General features: G+C 33.5%; 1 protein-coding gene across 3 annotated transcripts in view; it reads right to left on the bottom strand.

Annotated features, from left to right (window-relative positions):
* DIAPH3 (diaphanous related formin 3) overlaps positions 1-24,141 on the bottom strand; it is a 467,480-nt gene that overhangs the window by 225,816 nt on the left and 217,523 nt on the right. For all 3 annotated transcript variants that reach the window (XM_076009404.1, XM_076009403.1, XM_076009405.1), the window contains 2 exons: positions 19,799-19,893; positions 15,633-15,734 (listed from right to left, as the gene is read on the bottom strand). In XM_076009404.1, coding sequence (XP_075865519.1) covers positions 15,633-15,734; positions 19,799-19,893 — 197 coding nt within the window. The remainder of the gene's footprint in view (positions 1-15,632; positions 15,735-19,798; positions 19,894-24,141) is intronic.

Below are 24,141 nucleotides of genomic sequence, written 5' to 3'. Positions count from 1 at the left end.
AGAGGAAAGCACTGTCATGATGCTATTAATAGTTTTCTCTTAAGTACATGAAAAATATAGAATGCTTTTGAAAATCCTGTATCAGAACTTAGGAAAAACATAAATATAGTACCAAGGAAACCCATAAGATAAAGCTGTTGGAACCTTAAATCTTTTCAGAATATACTAGCATTCAGTTGATCAGAATGAAGTAGGCACTTTACTGTGAGTAGGGGTTCCAAGGGGAGCTGCTTAAAAGGAAACACTGATAAAAGAGGCTAGAAAAACTTCACTTGCCCACAGCATAAAACTTCAGTAATGTCACATGGCTCACTATAAGAAAACAAACAAACAAACACATAATGTGACAATAAAAACATTGACAGAATAAACATCCACCTAATTATAATTTCAGCATTAAGCCACAGACTATGAGAACCTTTAAATAAATTAAAATTTTTGCCACCAAGTCTTGACTATTTAATGCATACATGTAAGTCAATGCACTGTGAGTGGTACAGTACAAGCCCACACAAAAAGAATTACCTAACAGGTAAGAATTGCGATAAATTCTCAGATTTTCCTGGCAGACAGGAATTGGGACAAATATAGTAAGTCAAATGATTTGTTAGTGGTAATGCTGGCAATATAGAAGTTAATGATAACTTTTCATTAAAGGGGGAAAAATCACTTTGATTATTTGGTGTCCTCTCTTCTAAATTCATATAATATCTGGAGTTGGATAAAAAATTGGTATCCTTGAAAAAGAAAGAAAAATAGCAGTAATAATGGATAATACCTTGACTTTCAGGATAGGGAACTTGATCCAATGTTAGAGGAAAGAAAACACAAACACATTTATCCTTTCAAAAGAGCGAAGTCTGGTATGGAAGATAAGGATGTTTAATGAAACATACAATTCAACACAAAATAAAAATATAAGCAAAGCAAAAAAAAAACTTGGACAAGTACTGTAATTAACCAAATAAATATGGGGCCAAAACACCACCACCCTCTGTTCCAGGAGCCACATGTGAATTACGTTCAATAAAAGTTTATACAATTGATTCTGGGAATCCCAGGGAAGTTTAGCATCAGAGGACCAGTTTTCCTGTTAACCTGGGGACAGAAATGGGGAAAGGCCTCTCAAGTAAAGTTAGTGCTCAGGCCACAAGATAAATGAGCCACATGAAGTAGTTCACATTTTAGAAATGTATACATTTACTGGGCTTTTTAAGGGAGGGTAGAGGATTCCCCTCCCATCTGGGCCCTGTGTTTCTGAAGATAGAAAATAGTTAATATTTGGTTTCTGCAAATAAAAACAGAGACAGGCCTGGTCCTGAACAAAAACACAACATCTTTAAAAACCTTTCTCTCGGCCAGGCATGGAGGCTCATGACTGTAATCCTTGCATTCTGGGAGGCTGAGGCAAGAGGATCACTTGAGGTCAGGAGTTGGAGACCAGCCTGAGCAAGAGCAAGACCTTGTCTCTATAAAAAAGAAAAATTAGCTAGGTGGGGTGGTGCACACCCCAGTAGTAGTAGTCCTAGCTACTTCGAAAGCTGAGGGAAGAGGATCACTTGAGCCTAGAAGTTGAAGTTGCAGTGAGCTATGATCACACCACTGCACTCTAGCCTAGGAAACAGAGCAAGACCCTGTCTCAAAAAATAAAAACAAAAACAAACAAATAAACCACCTTTCCCTTTGCCACCTCCTGTATGCATCTACTTCTTTGCCAATATGTCAAGACCCCTATGCCTAGAAAAAAGTTGGTATGGTGGAAACAAAATGAAATATGGAAATGTGGAGTAGGAAATCCTCAGTATGAATCCTTCTCTTCTGCTAATGTCATGTGGGGGTTTTTGGTTAACTCACTTATTCTATAACAGTTTCAATTCTTGCAACCCTGAGGGGCTATTTTAAGGAATATTTCAGATAAATGTATGTAAACATACTTTGTAAATAGTAAATCACTAAACAAAAGTCAGATAATATAATTGCTACGTAATTACTTGCCTGCTCTATGGGGGCTCATTTGATGCAATACTTATGCCATTAACCTGAAACTCTAAATTAATCTTTCTCTCTGCTCCTATTATACAAATCATCTTCTAAGTATAACAAGTCACAGAATCATATTTTAAAAAATAATCAGACTAACATCGAATATGATTTATCTCCTCTAGCTATCCTATAGAATAAAATGATTTATAAGCAGAAGGCCAACATGCTGTTTTGTGGTATCTTAGATAGTTAAATAAATTTGTTGTATTTTTTTTTTATTTTGGTCCTTGAGCACATCTTCTGTAACAACCACAAAGCTGTTATTGTACACAACTAAATGATTTTAATTTCAGGGGATTCCTAAGGCTAAGATCCTCAGTTGGATATACCTAGTCAGAGAGCTAGAGATAGAAAGCTTTTAGCTCATATTTCTGGCTCCAACACATGCAACTAATATCAGAAGCATAGCTTATCCTAATTAGTTTTTCAGTAATTTGAATTACACTCTTGAAGGCTGTTCCCATGAAAAGAAAACAAATACTCCAGCAACATGTCTCAATATGAGATCTGGAAGTCATGATAATCGATTACAATGAATTCATTGTACCTAAATTCATCAGTCAGTACCTAACTTTATGTCGGCCCCTGTCTCATCCCCTTTGCTACAATAAATTTGTACATTTAAAAGCTAAAAAACAAAAAGTCTGGAAAGGTCTAATAATTGCTCAGAAAGAATTATTAATAAAATAATTATATGAGGTGGCTAAAGTCATTAAAAGAAATGAGAAAGAGGAGGATATAAAAATAAAAGAGATCAGCCGGGCGTGGTGGCTCACGCCTGTAATCCTAGCACTCTGGGAGGCTGAGGCGGGCGGATTGCTCGAGGTCAGGAGTTCAAAACCAGCCTGAGCAAGAGCGAGACCCTGTCTCTACTATAAATAGAAAGAAATTAATTGGCCAACTAATATATATATAAAATTAGCCGGGCATGGTGGCACATGCCTGTAGTCCCAGCTACTCGGGAGGCTGAGGCAGCAGGATCCCTTGAGCCCAGGAGTTTGAGGTTGCTGTGAGCTAGGCTGACGCCACGGCACTCACTCTAGCCTGGGCAACAAGCGAGACTCTGTCTCAAAAAAAAAAATAAAAAATAAAAAAAAAAAAAGAGATCAGAGGATAGAATCTGAGTAAGATTCTTATTCAAGTGTTAGAAGAAATAGGAAAAGAGCCAGGTAGGAGTCAGACAAGAAGTCAAGGGAGCCGGGAGAGAGAACAAAAAGAAAGTAGGTATACCAAATAGGGTGAAACGCTGACCAGAGGTCAAGAGCATACAAGAAGAGAGATGAAAAGGCATAAGTTGGATCTGGAACCATGAGGTTGTCTATAACACTGAGAGAGTAACTCTAAGACAGTGATGGGAGTAAAAACGCATACATAAAACACACTAAAGAATTGTGGAATAGTGAGAGAGAAAATTCTAACTGTCAAGTAGAATACGGGTCTTAAGGACAGTGGGTCCTGAACTGGATCACAACAAATGAGAAGAAAGCATTCAAAATAAAAACATGAGAATGATGAGAGCAGCTAACATAATTGGGCACTTATTCACTACATACCACATACATGCATACTCTCCTAAATCTCAATACAATTCTGTAAGACAGGTTCTTTATTCATGTACATTTTATTTAAAAAAGAAAATGAACTTGAGGGATATTAAACTTGTCCAAAGTTTCACGACTAGTATATAGTAAGACAGAATTCAAACTCAGGTCTGTTCAACCAGACTAGAACACAATGAAGGATAGTTGATGGTATCTGGAATACCGAGACAAAGTTGTTTTAACCCAGATTCAAGTTTAAATACTAGGAACACGTTGCCTGGCAAACCTCAGTAAGCCAAGAGCTAAATGATTTTAGTCTTTCAGTATTTAAAATAAGCCATAAAGTATCTTAGGGACATATGTTTACTCATTCATTGATATTTGTTGAGTGCTTACTATAGACCAGGTATTTATTGTTTGAGACATTAGAATTCACCAGTGAATACTATGGAGAATGATTCCTGCCATCATGGATACTCTTACAGACTGATAGGATAATGGACGGAATATAATACAGTAAATGAGAAGATGATGGACACCAATGAGAAACATATTACAGGGAAGAGGAAAAGAAGTACTTCGGGCAACTGGATATGCCATTTCAAACCGAGTGCTTAGAGAAAACCTCTACATATGAAGAAAGACCAGAAGGATATGAGGAAGCAAGCCATTTGAGAAACCAGAGGAAGGAAGGTCCAAGGAGAGTAAAAGGCAAGTGAAAACCCCCTAAAGAATGTGATTGGCATTTTGGGGAAACAGTACAGAGGCCATATGGTTAAAGTTGCCACAGCCAGGAGAAAATGGTGCAAGATGAGGCAAAAAACATTGAGGCAGGGACAGATTATGTAGAGCTTAATAGAATGCTATAAGGATTTAGGACTTTCCTCTGAGGTGGGAAGCCATTGTAGGGAAACAGGTAGAGACAGAAAATTATCTGACTGAAATCACTGGCTGTTGTGTCAAGAATAGACTGTGTTGAAAATAAATTGAGACAGATATTGTTTCTTAATATCATCAAATTCTTTCACAGATTTTAAATGCATGTGATATAAAACACAAGCAAAATTTTGTGCCTTTTGACACCAAATTAAAAAAAAGGGAAAAATCAATATAAATCACAGTTGAAATTTCAAACTTTTTGAGATAGTCACTAGTGTTAGCAGCTCAATGAAACAGCATATTATTCTGATCATGGTGTGTTTTTATTAGTTCTAATAAATTAAAGAATTGCAGAGTTATTTAATATAGCTGACATTCTGCTAATTTCAAGGGAACAGGGGTAACAAAGCTCATAAGAGAATTCATTCAGAGCTCAATTCCACTTATCCTCCCACTCTACAGAGAACACAATTGATAGCATGCAAAGAGTGCTTTTTCCCCTTAATGGCAGGATTTGATATTACTATTTTGATGTAGATTTGAACTAAATGAACTCAATCCCTTGATTAAATAAGAGTCATTGTATCCAGGAATTTGCCTGCACACTTTTGGCATTTTAACTTTATCTTAGTTCATATTATAGGCACTATATATTTATTATGATGATATATTAGAGATTACTCCATTTTCTCTCATATGAGAGCAAAGTCTGGAGGCAAAAGTAGTTTTTTCTTTCTTTCCACAGACACATATTCTCATGACCACTAGCTTCCTTCCAAATGTCCCTGATGAATTCTATGTCCTCTGAATGCCAAATAGCCTTCTCACCCCAACTCATGCTTAGTTTTTGAAACAAACTGCAATAGTGTCATATTATAAAATCACCTTGTACAATTCCCTAGATCAGGGATTGCAATTTTCCTCAGAGAGGTGGTAACCAGCAGCAAAAACAAACAAAACCTTGCTGCTGATGAGTCCCTCTCCAGGGAGAAGACTGAGAAAAACAGTAAGGTTTGCATATTTCGCTTTGCCCTTCACTGCTTCCCATGTTACATTTCTAGTTCACTTCCTCAGTGATCTCATCCAGTTCCATAGCTTCAAATGGCACCTGTATGCTACTGGCTCCCAGATTTATACCTCAGACCCTGAACTCCCAGCTTCCATCCCCAATGCATATTTCATATGTCCATTTGGATGTCTACAGACATTTTGAGTTATCTTTCTTCCCGCAATCTGCTCCTTTTGCAACACTTTCCCACATCTCTGTAAATGGGAACGCTTATCTTTCTAATTGCAAGGGTAACAATCTTGGAGTTATTCTTGACTTCTCTTATACCCCACATTCAATCTGTCAGAAATCCTATTTTCCTTACTTGCAAAATCATCGAGAATCCGACCACTTTTCACCAGTGACACTGCCATCATGCCTATCAAAGCCACCACTAATTCACAGCTTGATAATGAGTTCATTGAAATAATGTGTTAACTGGCCACTGGCTTCAATTATGTGTCCCACCTCACCCCACTACCTGTTTCTCCACACAGTTGCCAGAATAACACTTGTAAAGCATCAATCTGATTGTTTCACTCCTTTGTTTATAACACTCAAACAGCTTTCTTACACTCCCTGGGACTCACACCATGGCTGCAAGGCCCTGAATGATGAAGGCCCTAGCAGACTCCCTAATGTCCTTGTCTACCAATCTTTGTCATTCACTCTGCCACAGCCAGTGGCCTCACACGGCCAAACTTACTGATCCTTCAAGGCCTTGGTGTTTGTGGTATCTTCTGTCTACACCATGCTTTAGCCACACATCTAACTAAAGTCATACAGGCTTCTGCTCAAATCTTACCTCTTCAGAAAGGCCTTAATAACCATGCTAATCTCTCTCTCACACACATACACTCATGTACCACTTCCTGCAAAGCATTTATTACTATCTAATATTGCATTATTACATTTTTGTTTGTGCATATATTATTACTGTCCCCAACTAAAATGTAAGACAACTAAGTTGCAATGAACTCAGAGCCTAGAGCAATACTCAGCACATAGGAGGTATTCAATAAATGACTATCAAAAAATGAATAATAAATGAATTATTCCTGAATCAAGGAGACGGTATTCAAATACAACATATCAGAAACTGGTGCAGTTACCAACATAAACTCAAGGTGTAAGTTCATCCATAAATTCAAGCCCCTGTAACATTCAAAGGCTGACACCTGCACTAATGGAAAAGTTTCTACCAGAAGCCATTTCCTCAGAATTACCTAATGAGAGTTAAAATCAAAATTTTAAAAGTTCTTAAATAAACTCAACCTTTCAGCAGTGAAGGCAATGTTAAGTTCAACCATAAAAAAGCCCTAATTTTCTGTGAATGTCAGTATATGTGGTTAAATCAAAAAATCTACACATTATTTTGGACTGTCTATTAAACATGTAAAGAAAAGATGTGTATGACCTTTTATGAGTTTTGTCAACACGTAACTTCACTGTGTCATATGCAGGAAGAATTAAGAAACCTGTGAGGAAAAAGATCTTCAGAGAAAATAACACATTAGGATGGATGGGCAAGATAAAATTATCTTTTGGCTGACAGCTGATTTTAACTACTTAAACCAACAAAATTTCAATGAGTTTAATTAAAAACTTCAATCGTATTGTGACTATTTTGGCTTAGGCTGTTGAATGAGATGGAAGGCAGACACCAGATCAAAAGAAAAAAATTATAGCAGGATTCAATGTCTGAAAAATTTTAGGCTAAAAATCAATGAGAACTGAAAGAAAATGAAATAAATAAGCCCTAAACTAGGTGAGAGAAAAACCATCTGTGCTACTGAGCTTATATTAAGTCCTGGATCCTCGTAGAAGCATGTCAAGAAGGCTGCACACTAAAGTGACAAGAATAACTGAAAACAACGGCTAAATGCTTATGATCGTCAGAGAAATCTACCTCTAAGATTTAAATAGCTATGAATATAGTTAGGAAATATTAGTTTATTATTCCAAAAAAACTGTTCTCACTGTATAGTGAAAGAGTTGCAAATGAGGTTGTCAAACTACTACTGTCTAAAGCATCACAGAATTTGAAGGACCATGGACAATAGGAGAGGAACCATAAAGCAGCAGATGAATGGAACTTCTATTTTCCAGGAGAAGACAGTAGATCCTGCCAACTTTAGACTGGCACAGAGATCAAAGATGAATTATTAACATGCAAAGAAAGTAGAAACTACAAGAAACCAAAATGGGTTCTTGAAGAAATCATATCAGACTAACTGCATGTCTTTTGTTAAGAATTTTAAAGCGCTAATTCTGGGAAAGTGATTTTGTATCTGGACATTTGCAAAGCACTTGAAATAGCACCTAAGGAATGCAGGAAAGACTTGGAGATATTTAATCTTGGAAAGCAATGGTTGAGGGAAGAAATATTCTTTCAGGTTCCTTACATATCTTTGTCAGTCTTTTTATAAGTGTTTCAATAAACCATGATTCTTATACCAAGTAACAATTTCCTCAATACTAAAAGATGTTGAAAATAAAACCACTAAGTATTATATAGAGTGCCATGAGTACTCACACTCAAACAACACGGCCTTTTGAGTTAAAGGAGGATCAGGAAAAAGTCTAATCTAGGATGCTGTATTTGACAAGCCTACAAGTGAAGTGGCTAAATCACAGTAATAAGTTCTATTTTTTACAAAAGATGGGAATTTAGAATTTTATGCACCAAGGTATTAGTTTCTTCATCTATTTTCAAAAACTAGCCCATTCTCCCTCACAGACAAATCATTATCTAGAGGTTCATTTTTAATAAAAATTAAATTATCTCAAAAATACTCATTATTTTAAAAAGTGATTTTAAAACATTATTTTATTGTTTTTGCTATATTATTCCCATCCTTTCTAATTTCATACTTCCTTCTGTTCCTTCCTGTTCATTTCTTATTTCATATATTCATTTGATCAATATTATGTGGCCACTATGTGCCAGAAGATCTGCCATATGCTGAGAATGTAAAGACGAGTGTGATATACTTCAGTCTGTCAAAAAGTTCAGAGCATAAATGAAGACTGTGAATTGTAAAATAAGACTTATATTCTAGTATAATAAGAGCCATTTAGAGACATGAATAGGGTACTATGGTAACAAAGAGGAAGGATACTGAATTTTGCATAAAACAATGTAAGTGTTAGGAAAAGCTTTCTAGAGAGGCATTCTCAAAAACGAAATAAGGGAAAGGAAGCACTTTGACAGGCCCGAGCATGGTGCCTTCAGAAAATAGTAAATTGTTTAGCAATGATGAGACACAAAGAAGAAAGTAAAATACAACGTAGTAGGGGAATGGGAGGAATTGTTTCATTTTAAAACCTAATGCCCAGTGGGAAGGAGGGAATTACAGAGGGGCCTGAGGATACATTTGGGCATGATGGATATATTCATCATCTTGATTGTGGTGATGGTTTCATGGATGTATTCATATGTCAAAATTATACCTCAATGAAGGATTTTTTTTCTAAAAGGCCTAATGTTATTGTAAGAATTTTGGATATCCATGTAAAAGTCAAGGGGAGCAATAGAAGGAATTTAGGGAGTCAGTAAAGGATACTCATGGAATTTCATTCTCCATTTTATATCTTTACAAGATTTTTCCATATAATCAAGCTAAAGAATTACTCAACAAACTGCTTTTTTCCACGCTCCTATTACATACAAAGGACTAAGTGTGTCCCTAAAAACAGAACACAGCCCTATCAGTAAGTGACTAACATGGGTCTGTCTTTATTTCAAATCATTTTTAAATCCAAACTTCAAAGATGCAAGATACAGCAGACATCATAAATAAAATTGGAAAGATAAATAAATAAAACAACAGTGAGAGAATGAAAAAAACTGCAAATATTTACAAAGGAGTAGTGTATAGAATACATAAGGAGCTCCTATGAACTATTTAGAAACGCAATACAATAGGAAAATAATATTAACAAGTAATTCTAAGAAAAATACAAATAATATATAATAAATGTCTCAATCTCATTTAATAAACAGGAAATATAAAATTTAAAAAAATCATCAAGTGAAGAAAAGAAAAATAATATTAAGTATTGGTGATGATGCAAGAAAAAGAATTCTCATTTATGTTATTGATAAAGTATAAATTCACATGCTTCATGCAAGGGCAATTTGGCAGTAAATATCATAATTAAAAATGCCTTTTGACTTAGCAATTCAAATTCGGGGACTATTTCCGAAAGAAATAATAATATAATTAATGTTAATAACAAAAGCTAAATCTTTAATATAGAGTTTATGATTAGAAGATGATTTATGCATATTCACTACATCAATTTATTTAACACTCAAAACAATGCAATGGAGGTAGGCATTATTTTTGTCCCTGTGGTAAGCAAAACAATGGTCTCCCAAAGATGTCCATGTCCTAATCCTCGAAACTTTTGAATATGTTACCTTCATGGCAAAATCAACTGTGCAAATATGGTTAAAGATCTTGAGATGGGGAGGATTATCCTGGACTATCCAGGTAGGTCCAATATAACCACAGGGTCCTTATAAGAGGGAAGCAGGAGGGTTAGAGAAGGGGTAGTGTGAGGAGTCAGCATGATGCTGGACCATGAGCCAAGGAATGTGGGAAGATTCTAGAAGCTGGAAAAGGCAAGAAAATAATTTCTCCCTCAAACGTCCTCAGAAAGAATGTACCCTTGCTGACCCATTGGACTACTGACCTCCAGAACTGTAGGATAATAAACTTGCCCTGTTTTAAGGCACTAAGTTTACGGTAATTTATCAGAACAGCAACAAGAAACTAATACAGTTTCATTTCATAAACAAGGAAACTGAGATACAAAAAAATAAATAACTACTAAAGATCATACAGCTAATAAGCAATACAGCTAGATTTTAAACTCAGACCGTAAGCATACATATTATGATACAGTGTCTTCAAAGATATATATATATAAAGATGTATATGGAATTATTATTTATTATTTTTTAAACACTAAGGGGAAAAAAACTAACCATCCTTAATTAAGAGAATGATTAAAAGAAAAGATCTTAGTATGGGATATGAAAGACTACATAGAAATTTAAAAACAGAACAACATAAAAAAAACTTCAAAATATTTGATATGGCAAAAAAAGTTTCAGAACAATATATTTTTTAAAATGTTCATATAAACATGCTTACATTGGTAAATACAAAGAAATAGGAAGTCCAACAGACTGTTAAAAATGATCATTTGTGTGGAATGGCATGGAGTAGTGGGGTACAGTAATTTCGACATTTATTCAATATTTTTCTATAATTTGTTTTACAACAAGAATATATAGTGTATTTAAAATCAGGCATTTTTAATGAAGGGAGTTATGCATGAACTTCGTACAACATTTTTCATTAAAAGGAGGCCTCAACTGCACAAAGTTTAAATTTAAAAGCCCTGCCCTACAGTGACACCAAATGGTGGTAGATCAAAATACAGTACACAAACAGGACATTTGTTTTAATCCAATCTTCCTATAAATGTTTGATTCCTTTAAGAACAGGGAACTTAACAGAATTAAATAATGTGGAGATAAATACCCAAAAACCTGTAATTTTTAATCAAAGAAAGTCTGGTATACCCAGCTTCAATTGCAAATTTTTAGGCCTCTTTCCAAACTTCAGTTAATCTTCTGATCCCATGGAATATTTACATAAATCATTTCTCACACAGTTAAACCATGTCACTGTGAGCACAGTGATTTTACCTAATGGCTTATTGATCAAAGAAAAGCTGAAAATACAAGAAATGCAGTCATACAACAAAAGTCAGGCTATACTTCATGAGAACCAACCTTTGCTAAGCAGGCAGTATTTTGGGAGGATGGATGAGGGATGTTGGGGCTGAGGAAGGAAAGAAGAAATTTAAGAAGAGAGGCAACTGATCCAATTAGTAACAGTTTCTACGAAGTATATCTCTGTTTCTTACTCTATTGATAGAAAATTAAGTTGAATAAAAGAGGAGGCTACTGTATCCCCTCAATAAACCAAACTCTCAACAAGAAATTTTTGTCCTAGACTGTCCAGGGAAAAGAATATTTCAAATTAAGTACATCAGCAGTATTCTGTGTTATTTGCCCAAAACCTAAACAGCAAATAAAAACTGCATATAAATTGTCTTATTCATTACAAGCCACTACAAAAACATAGAGATTGACCACCTCCCAGAGCACTTCTCTAAAATACTATTTGTCCAGAAGACTTAGTCTCTCGACATTAAATGACAGCTTGTTCAAATTTTGATATGTTACTTTTTATATACCATAATTTCCTAGAAAACAGAGGACATACAAATATATGATAAACTACAAAAACAAGCCAATGGTATCAATAAGCTCTCAGGCCCTGAGTTCATACCATGGGGTTTTAATTCTAACAGGTAGCAACCCACCTACCACCACCACTATGACACAAACATGGATGGGCAGAGCTCCAGAATACCTTGTGATGATCAAATGGGCCCACGTCCAGTCATTAGGACCACAAGGAGAATCAATTCAGAAAGGTACCTTAAGATTCTGAATTACCATATTACTATAAATAACAGATGAATGACTAAGCCCTTATTACCATAAAAATATCCAGGTCTATTACACTTAGATTTAAAACTCTTTTAATTAGGAAGAAATCTAGTTTCAGCATTAAAGAATTTTGCTACCAGTTTCAGTTGAGAAATAAATAAATATGGATATGAAATTTAATGTTATAGAAAACTTGGAGAAAATGTTTAGTGATTGGAAGGACATATGATTTAACAGATACTTGGATAATAATTCTGACAGTAAATTTGTATTCCATACTCCATAGGACATAGAGCCCTGGAAAGTTGTATGTAACGGATATATGATAAAAGTAAGACATATTTCTAATTTACATATTATTTCTGATATAGTCTAATTGGTCTTTGACATTGGTTAAGAACATTTTGGATGTGTTACTTTTGGACCCTGCCTTTCTGTTAAAGAGAAAATAACATAAATGAACATAAATGTCCTGGTAAAACCGCATATTTTTTTTAACATAATTCTTGTGGAGAATTAAAGTCAATTAAATATGCAAGGAATTTCAGTGAATTTATCCGTTGCCAAAAGTATAAGTGTATATTTAAGCAAAACACGCGTTTCTGAGGAATTTGTAATTCCTAAGAACCAAATTAATGAATTTACATAATGGGATAAAAGAAAACATTAAAATGACCAGCAAGTAACATAACTGTACAGTTAAAATGGATTTTTGTTAAAATGAAAATGCTAGAAATCACATTGTCAGTCTATACAACCTAAGGATGACACAAAGCTAAGTGTAATTTTATCTATGGTGAAAAACAAATGCAAAGTCAAGCATTGGCTCTATTCACAGGTGGGCAGGAACTAAAGCTAACCCAGTCCTTGATGATTTCTTATTAAAGTACTTTAAATCTATGCTAAGTAAAACAGTAAATGGGTTTTTAAGACATAAAAGTCTTGTAGAAATCAGCATTTTAGCTTACCTCAAGTTAATAGCCCATCTTTGAAACAAACATAATTTCAAAAAGTTTCTGACTTTAAAAATGAAAGTATGAAAATCTTATAGAAATATGTATAGTAATTATAACCAACTTCCTAAAATCCAATTACTGTATTATTAATATAATGTTGATAAACTGAAAACACATCACTCTTTAAAGAATTAGCAAAATTAAAATTGAGGTTTTAATCCAAAAGGGAGACCAGAATATTTCAGGCATCCCACACTGTGCCACACTCTTTGTCCAACATTTTCTTGGTTAATTATCAAGGATTCTGGGTGCTTTAAGCAAGTTTCCCTTTTCTTTTTGGGAGATAGGGGTTGGGAAATAGTGGGAGCCAGATCGGAATGATGAAAAATTGAAATGGAAAAAGTGAAACTGAAGAACATTACTATCTGACAAAGGAAAAATAATATAATAAAATTTATTTTTTTTTCAACTTTCATTCTTTCTCCACCAAATACAATTACCTTTTAAAATGTTAGTAGCACGGAAAGTAGAACTTAACAAAATGCATTCAAGAGTATGCATAATCAACAGATGACTCAGCATTTTTCATATTACCCCTAGGCAATATTTTTCAATAGCATTTCTCTTTTCCAAATTATATTCTATTTGTACACACATATGACTAGATTCCAGGTGAAGTTTCAGTTGACATGTCCTAAAAGGGAAGTGGGTTCCTATGTATATTAAAATCAAGATCATAACCTCTAGCCCAGGTATCTGGGAATATATTTGTTATAACTTTCTGACTCCTAAAAGTACACTGTCTATATATCGTAGCTCTTTGGTATAAATTCTAAATTTTCTAAAGAGGGCATAACTTGGCTATTTTAAATAAACCTAAAATATCTCCAAAATTGAACTTGGTCTTCTGTGTATCATTAGAACACAGGAATAACTTTAATCTTTACTATGATATTATACAACATAAAAGGTTACTTGTTAATAGATATTTTCATATAACTTGCATGTGTTTCAGATTTAATGTACTTGGGAAATATTTCAACATTACATTTTTACGTATTATTTTAATTTGGGAGTCAAAAAAGATAGGCAAAAACAAACACTCTAGTCTGTGCTTACAATTTTAATGCCAATTCTTCTATATTTACCTATTCTCATATGGAAGACATGGCAAGTAGAGTACTAAATAGGGATCAAGAGTAAGATAAAGTGACCAGATAACAGAAAATAAAGCAAACAAGGAAATACAGGGTGAAAAAAAAAGTGAGAAAAAAAATTACCCTCGAGAATTAAGAAGTAAAAGTCTTTTCTTTTAAAGACAATGAGTTTTAAAAGTTTTATAATAAAAATTGTAAGATGTGAACAAGAAAAAGCTTTTTCTGTTCTACTTGGAGTTTTTTTAACTTTGGGAGTAAGTGAGATAAGTAGACTAGACTTTATGAAGAGACAGGAAGAAATTTAAGAGTAAATGGCTACAACACTCCAAATATGGGGTACAGACATAGCTGTTAAGTTAGCTAACCTGAATTTTTAAAATTATATCACATACACTTTTATCCTGGCCTTGAAAATTGGTAATATAACTGAAAATTAAAGGGAAAAAAATACATAATCTTAAAAGAAAAACAATAGTACTTTAAAGTACTGTTATGATGACCAAGTATAACAAACATAGAAATGATAATTTAATGGTAGGAGAAAAAAAAAAAGAAAGCTTATTAACAAAAATGTTGATTTAAGTAGACTAGACTTTATGAAGAGACAGGAAGAAATTTAAGAGTAAATGGCTACAACACTCCAAATATGGGGTACAGACATAGCTGTTAAGTTAGCTAACCTGAATTTTTAAAATTATATCACATACACTTTTATCCTGGCCTTGAAAATTGGTAATATAACTGAAAATTAAAGGGAAAAAAATACATAATCTTAAAAGAAAAACAATAGTACTTTAAAGTACTGTTATGATGACCAAATATAACAAACATAGAAATGATAATTTAATGGTAGGAGAAAAAAAAAAAAGAAAGCTTATTAACAAAAATGTTGATTTTAAGTTGCAATACAACTAATGTATACCATTAGCGTGTCTTTCCCCTTCTTTAGACCCCAGATTCTATAAAATAGGAGGCTGGAACAAGATGATCATATCAAGATGCCTCAGAGATTTTTTTTAAATGAATTCATTTTTTACCATCATTGCCAAGAAAAAAACTATATTTCTAATTTCATAGTCTAAATATGAGATGAACTCAAGTGAGTGATCAGAGTAAGAAATTGAAGCTTACAATATGATGGAATACCTAGCTCTAGAATAAATCACAAATATACTCTCTATTCATAAGGAGTGCAGTTTTCATTTTACATTCTGACATTAAATAGAGAACATAAAAAGTTATATATACACATTTCAAAAGACTCTTGAATTTCATTTAAGGCCAGAGTTTCAATATATAATTTAAATCAAGATAATTTCTCATGAATATCCTTAGGTTGAAAAAAGCAAGATGGACAGTAAATGTATGTGATTATTCATGTACATTTAATGATGTAAAAAAGCTTAACATTCTAGTTTCTTTCACCTATTTTGCACAGTATAAAAATCCTCTCTGAGACTCAATACTTACCACAACAGCAAACTGTTCGGGTTCACATAAGTTGTTATATTCACTCTTGAACTGAGACAATGAATTCAATTGCTTTTGATCAGGAAGATGCTTTATTAAATTCTAAAAATTAAAACCAAAAGAAAATATTTTCATTAAATGTCTTCTCGAATTAAAATGAAATTATTTTATAAACTATGTAAAGGAAACCAGTGAAGTTAATCTTTAGTTTTATTTCTAGGTAACCTCCCATGTATTAAGCCTTAAGCAACACTCCCTGCATCTTGAACACAGTCAATTTTCCTTTTCTCTATCCCAGAGTTATTATATATTCAAATCAAGCACTACTGAATGTTTATTTGATTAGCTATATAATTGAGAAAGAGAATTCAACCTATACCAAAGGAACAGCTTTCTCACCTGGATAAATGTGATCCATTTCATTTCAGCTTTAGGGAATTAAATGTCAGAAATTTTAGGCAAAGCTAAACATATTTTAACACTTCACTCAGGGGGACAAAAGAAATCACCATATTGCTACTAAAAGGCAAGGGAAAGAATAGAAAAGAAATCAAGGGAATTTTAATGGCAGTGCTTTCAAGATTTAACCAGTAGGAATATAGTTTTAATAATAAAAATCTGAAGTTGTCTCTAAAACAAAGACAAAGTAACTTTTCTGATGTGATAGAAAAATTTAAAAAGGCACCGAAGACACAGGATGATACTTTGAACATAAAAAATCATTGAAATAGATCCTTTTAGGAACTTAAGTGCACATGGCTGTAAAAGCTCTTTACCACATCATCTGCAGTTCAGAAACCACAGGCTCATTTGGCTGCTCTATCTTGTTTGTCCATGCACAGCCTTCCTAAGTCACACACTTAAACAAGAGAACCACTTGAAGAAAGATCAAAGGAATGCACATTCATGCCTTCCTGATGGAACTCACATAATTTAAACAATCCCTTGGACAAAGTCTATATGGATTCTCTGTATCAAAATATAATCAACTATAATAGTGTTATAAGAAGTTAGTGTATTAATTTTAAAATTAAGAAAACAAAAGTGGTTGGTGTTCAAAATTCCAAATTACTTCGTCAGTAGATTCTATACAAGTGCAAAGTCAAGTACAAATTATAGGTAAGCATACATCATGCTATATATTTTTACTGGGAGGAAGTCCCCCATAAGTGTTAGTAGTTGAAAATATTGCTAGAGAATGTTATATATCAAAAGCAGTTAGATCAAAGAACAAGTTATTGACTCACTGTGTACCTTTGGATAAAAAGTTGGTTGACTGGCCAAAAACAAAATAAAACAAAAAAGTAGCAATTTAAGATCATCCCTAGAAAAAGTATTCACTATTAATACTATCAAACTAAATAAAAACAATAAAAGTATATGATTTCCCCACATAAATAGAAATTTCTCTTAGTGGAATTGCCTAAGACCAAAAGACATGATTGTTTTCTCTTAACCATTTTAGTTGACAGCTCGATTGTCTTGAGTTATTTATAATATTATATTGGGCCTCTGAATTTCTTAAGTGTTCTTTTAGATGACCAACAAATCTCTTTGAATATTTTTAGTTAATATATAACTAGATTTTAATCTTTCATCAGAAATTTAATTTTTTTTACTTAATTTTGTATTTTATTCTAGAAATACTATTAAGATTGGTAAGCATGCAGATCCAACCTTTTTTGTCTTTCCCCTTACCCAAATTTCCTATACCCTTTACAAATCCTAAGCTCCTGTTAAGTCAAATACTGCTAAGATCCACATATGCACAGCTTTTCCCTCACAGCTCACAATATTATTACTGTCAGAACTGCCCTTCATGATGTTTCTCCGACAATTTCCCTGCCCTTTTCTATGTCCACACCTGTTCAACCTTTAAATATCCTTGCCTTCACTCATACACACAGAGCTCACTCACCCTACACATGCTCTATTTCTAAACCAATCTCAATAAAACTTTGTTCTTCTTATATTATAATTATGTATGTAAATGTCATTTCTGTCACCAAACTATAAATTCCAAGAAGGTGAAGTCTACTCTGATTGAGCCTTATAGAGTGAACATGATAGGTACAATGAAGTATTTGTAAAATGGATTAATAAAAGACTGATGTGGCAAAGATAAATAGGTAAAAAATGTAGAAAAATGGCATAAAATGATATGCTGATGACTACTTGTTATATATGAATAAAAAACTAGATATGCCAAAATAAAATTAACAACTGTGAACAAAGCCAACCAAAATAATGATTATAACAACATAATGCTCTGTTTCCATGCCCTGTTCAAAACAGAAAGTTCTTCACGTTAAAATTGGGAACACACTTTTAAGATTTAAAATAAGAGTTCAAATAGCAGGAAGTTCTTTTTTAATGAATATGTGAAAAACTTATGTATGTTTACAATAAATTTTTAGGTTTTAAATTTATAAGACTAGTTTAATATTTAGTTAAGTATGGTAGGCAGAAAAATGACAACTGTCCCTAAAGATGTGTATGTCTAATCCCCAACACTGTGAAAATATTAGGTTACGGAACAAAGGGAATTAAAGTTACAGATGAAATGGCGTTTGCTATCAGCTGACCTTAAATTAGGGAGATTATCTTGGATTATCTGTGTATGCCAAATGTAATAAAAAATTCCTTAAAAGTAGAAGACAAGAACAATAGCATGAGGAGATGTGATGATGACAGAAAGGAACAGAACGATGCAACACTGCTGGCTTGGAAGAGGAAGGAAGAGGTTCACCAGCCATGGGATGTAGGCAGCCAAGAGAAGCTTGAGAGGACAATGAAATGGATCCCTCCCAGATCCTATAGAAAGAACGCAGCCCTTTCTGCCAACATGTTGACTTTAGTACAGTAAGATCAATGCTACACTTTTATTCTACAGAAATGTAAGATAACTGAAGCCACTGAGTTTGTGATGAATGAATAGTAGCAATAGAAAATTGATACATTAAGAAACATATGGAGCTGAATGTACTTTGGACATGAATTTTAAAGAGCAAATCACCATTTTATCCATATCTAGACAAGAAAATCCACGTGATCACCCAAACATTGATGTAATCAAGCTAAAAGCTGCTTTGTGAATATTTAACAAATTCATTATAAGAAATACAAACATGTATCCAGTAATAAAAATTTTCTTTAAAGGAACTTGGAATCTACTTCCAGCAAGAAGTCACATGCACAATCAACAAGAACAAAAGTGAAAATTGGAAACTGCTAGAAGAAAAATATGTTTATAGAAGAGCTGTTCAATTAACTAGTTTACAAGTATAAGAGACTCACAGCACAATCACTAATAAAATTATATTACCACCACATTTAGAAAGGAAAGGAAAAGCTTAGAACTTATAAAGATATCATTTATTAATGGATTAAAATGTCAAATAATTTTAATTGCTTGTTGACACTAAGAAATAATATCTGGTTTCTTTTAATTGGTAAAAATAGTTTTTCTAAGTATATACATTATCAGAACAAGAGATAATAAAGTGAATATACTCTCTTATAATTTGTGTTTTGATTATACAACTTTAAATTCTATCAAGATATACATTATTGATCCTTCATGTGGAATTCAGCAAGTAACTATAACACCATTAAAAATATGAAATTCATTAAAAATTATTATGGGTAGAACTCTTTTTAAAAATAGTCTAAATTCTGAATAAATCCAGAATATGATGTAAACAAACTCTAGTACTCATAAGAGCACAAATGACTCCAGTAAGGGTTGTTAATAAAGGTAAGCCTAAATGAAAAGAAAACTCAATCTTCTGTACCAAATCATATGACTTTATAAGCCTAAGAAAAACAAATTCTAAAAGGGCTGAAGAAACAAATGTAAATTAACACATTGCTAACATAAACTGTAACAAAAACAAAAATGTAAAATTTAAACAATTTGCTTTTCAGAAACAGTCACTTAAAATGTTTGAAATGTAATCATTTTAGTAGCATTATATATAGTTTGCAGTTAAGAGGAGATGCAGTTTTCTCTCCTGGCAATGCAGAAGTTATGCTAAAACTAATTATGCAGCAATGATTTTCCAGTTGAATGATTTGGGTTAAGAATTTTGCTTCACTTACAGATTTCTATTTAATGAGAAGCTTGCAACGAAATATTGGAATTTAAGCTGTGCCTGTTTGTTTACCTGAATCATAGACTCTGCCAACTGAGTTTCATCTACTTCCAATATCATCATTTTGATTTCCTCATATGGCACCCGAAAAGAGCTCAGGAAGATTGCTAAGAGAGGGAAAAAAAAAAAAAAAAGGCTCATAATATATGAGATAGGAAAAAGAATGTAAGATATAGTTCTATTTATGAGATCAAAAATAAATTCATAAAATAAGAGACTTTAACATTGAACATTTATTACAGAGAAAACTTTCATTAGCATTTTATACTCTTCTACAGTCTTAATCTTGTATTGTTATACTGGATCCACCAAGGTTGATTTTTAAATGCTTAGATATTTGCTTACTATAGGAATGGTACCAATTTTTATGAGATTAAAAAACAGAAATAAGTTAGGAAAACTATAAAAACATGACATTGCTATGAAAAGAATGATGAACCCCGATTATGTGCGTGTAATATTTGTCTAAACATGTATAATTAGCTCATATAATATTTTCCAGCCCTCCTAAATAGTTCAGAAAAAAATATTTTAAGAAAACTGCTAAGCAGTACTTTAGCACTTTCACAAGTCATAGCAGTTCACTATTATGAAATACTGTAGACAAAATGATAAGGAAATAGCCTTTACAAGTAACTAAAGCTTAAAATAGTCAATTAAAGAAAACAAATTTTCATAGAAAATTATTCAAATGAGTTAGATAGGATAATGTTATTACTGAGAATTCCAAACATTATCTACATTTTTCTTGATACCTCAGCTAATTACTATTATAACATTATTATATCAAAAGTTATTGAGGTCTAGAAAGATATTTTCACAACTTCAGATATAATGCTTTTGCTAGCTCCCCCCTTTGCAAACAAATAGTGTATTACTTTGTTTTATTTATTGAAATCCTATGTTATTTGGCCTGTAGGTATTTCTATATGAAGATACTACATTTGGCTTTCTATATCTGTGGGTTCTACATCCTCTGATTCAACCAACCGCAGAAAGATTTGATCCACAGTGGTTTTAATCCACACAATAAACATAGAACCCACAGATATGAAAGGTCAACTGTAAGAAACTTGGGCACCCATAGATTTTGGTGTCTGTGAGGGGTCCTGGAAACAAACCCCAGTGGACACTGAATGAAACACTATTTTTCATAAATCTCAGAAAACAAGATCTGCTTCTTTCTTGAACTAAGGTTGTATTCCTATTCCTGATTCTTGAAGATATCATGTATCACCTACAGATAAACAAGGGCACCATCTGTGTTCAAATTACCAGTTTCATTCACACATGTCTAAATCCAAGAAGTCATAAATATTGGATAATAATGCTAGAGCTATGGATGTCTATAATCCTATATATCCCAAGAACAAGATGAAATAAAATATTTAAATAATATAAGAATATATAAAGATTTATGGAATTACAAAGGATAACTCTATAATAGACACTGGAAAGCACAAAAATAAAATAACTAAAGATGGCAAAGTGGGACTCTCCAGTAATTGTCTTCCTACCTCTCACAGAAACATTAATTTGAACAACTAACCACTTGGAAAAACGCCTTCATGAGCACTGAGGAAACCAGGTGAGAGAGCACAATAATTAATTATAACATAATACTAAACAATGATACATAGACAATACAAAAAAAAAAACACACAAAAAAACAGCTTTATGTTACCCACATTTCCCCTTCCCACAACCCCAGGTAGCACAGCATAAAAAACAACACTGTCCACTTAGGGGAAAGAGAGGGAAATGAGTGTAGAACATTTTCTTTGTCCCTAACAACAAACCTGGCATAGTAAAACTGTCATGGACCTGGACTCCAGATAAGTACACATATCTGAGCCACTATATCCATGTAAATACCAGATAGGATCCCATGGGTGATATTAGAAAGATTTGAGTTCTGGTCCACATTATTGTTACCTGACAGAAGCCACACTGGGTTACAAACAAAACTCAGCAGTAGTCAGTCCATACAGCTACGGGCTTTGGGTACCATGCAGTGCTGCACCAGTATTAGGGACTACAAGATTCCTGTGGGATGCTGTGTCGGAATCGGGAGCCACAAAACACCAGACTGTGCTGTGCTGCCTGGGACCCTTACCCCCTCGTCCTTGTGGGAAACAAATGTGACTCTGTGACCACCGCTGGAGTTGCTCATGCCACTGCTGTAGCCCTTGCCCAGAGCTAAAGGGTGACCTTCATAGAGACCTCAGCCAAGACACAGCAAAGTGTGGAGGTGGCCTTTTCCCTGCTCATCCATGAGATCCAGAGGGTCCAGAAAACCATAGCAAAGCAGGCCGTGGCAGGGCCAGGTGGGAAGTATCAGGAGACCATGTGCTGCTATGGCTGCTCTGTGGCTTGAAGGCCTTGGTCAAGAAAAGCAGACCCTCCCCCCCAGTCAGGGTGATCGTTCTTTGACATGAGACCCCTGAAAAACCTAGCTGCATGGGATACTGTCTGTACTGAAGATGGATGGACACCACTCTTGTTTTTCCTTGGTGAGGGGCTTTTTGGTAATGTGGGATATCTAACATTTATGTTAGGTGAAGTTGAGAGATTTGGTGCAGAATCAAATAAATGGTGTTCCTGAGTTTCAAAAAAAAAAAAAAGAAAATGACATCCATGGGCATAGGGTACCCCCTAACACTCAAATAGCAGAAGTAATCCACACCAGATAGTATGCTAAGAAATTCTACACATAATTACTATTGAAAGATGTTCACAAACAAAGCCAGACTGCAAAGACAAAAATAAATATCTACTTCTTCAATGTGCAGCCACCAATACATGACCACAATGATCAAGAACAATCAGGGAGAAATGATAATACTCAAAGGATAAATGAGGTACCAGTGACTTATGTTAGAGATGAATATGTATAAACTGTCTGAAAAAGAATCCAAAATAGAAGTTTTAAGAAAGCTTAGTGAACTTCCAGAAAATACAAAAAAATTCAGAAATTTATCTCAGAAATTTATCAGAGATAATCATTTTTAAACAATTAAACAGAAATCCTAGAGCTAAAAATACAATAAGTGAAATTAAAAGCACAAAAGAGAACATAAACAGCAAAATTGATCAAGCATAAAAAAGAATTTGTAAACTCAAAAACAGATTAGTTGGAAATATATAATAAGAAAAGAAAAAAGAAAGAATGAAACAGAATAAAGAAAGCTTACAGGATTTATGGGACAACATGAAAAAAGCAAAAGTACATATCACAGGGATTCAAGGGAGTAGATAATGGGGTAGAAGGCTTAAAAGAATAAGAGCACTAAACTTTCTAAACCTTGAAAAAGATATAAATATACAGGTATAGGGAGGTAAAAGATCTCTAATAAGACTAAATCCAAATAAAACTAGCCAATGACATATTATATTCAAACTGTCAAAGATCAAAGACAAACAGAGAATCCAGAAAGCAACAAGGGAAAAGAAGCAAATAACATATAAGACCATTCCATTATGCCTAATAGCAGACCTCTCAGTAGAAATCTTACAGGCCAAGAGAGACTGGGAGGAAATATTTAAAGTATGAGAAAAAAAAAAAAGTGGTCCTTCACAAATCAAGGAGAAACAGAGAGTTTCCAAAATAAAGGCAAATTAAGTCTATCACTATGAGTTCTGCCTTAAAAGAATTGATAGATGAAATTTTGAGCTGGAAATAAAAAGGACACTAATGAGTAACACAAAAATATCAGAAAGTATAAAGCTCACTAGTACAGTAAGTACACAGCCAAATCCTGAATACTCTAACATGTAATATAATGGCATTTAACTCACATCTTTAGTATGGAGGTTAGAGAATAGAACTATTAATATAAATATAATTATTTGTTAAAGGATATGCAAGACAAAAAGATGTAAATTCTGTTGTCAAAAATCCAAAATGTGAAGGGGAGAGTAAAATGTAGAGTTTGTGTGTGATGAAGGTTAAGTTGTTATAAGCTTAAAATAACCTATAATAACTATAAGATGGTTTCAGTTAGCCTCATGTTAACCACAAAGAAAGAAACCTACAAAAAAATGCTAAAAATCAAAAGAAAGGAATCAAAATATACTACTAGAGAAAAACCACTTAACCACAAGGGAAGATAGTTAGAAGGAACAAAAGAGAAATGGATGTACAAAACAACTAAAAAACAATTGACAAAATGACAGTAATGAGTTCTTCACTACCAATAATTATTTTAAATGTACATTAATTAAATTCTCCAGTTAAAAGTCATAAAGAGCTAAATGTATAAAACACCAAAACCTAATTATACACTGTCTACTAAAGACTCACTTCACTTGTAAGGACACATATAAACTGAATCTGAAAAGAAAAAACATATTCA

Source organism: Microcebus murinus, chromosome 13 (genome assembly GCF_040939455.1).
Source record: "Microcebus murinus isolate Inina chromosome 13, M.murinus_Inina_mat1.0, whole genome shotgun sequence".
Lineage (NCBI taxonomy): Eukaryota > Metazoa > Chordata > Mammalia > Primates > Cheirogaleidae > Microcebus > Microcebus murinus.
The sequence above is the reverse complement of the archived record's forward strand: the minus strand, read 5'-3'. Positions and strand labels throughout refer to the sequence as shown.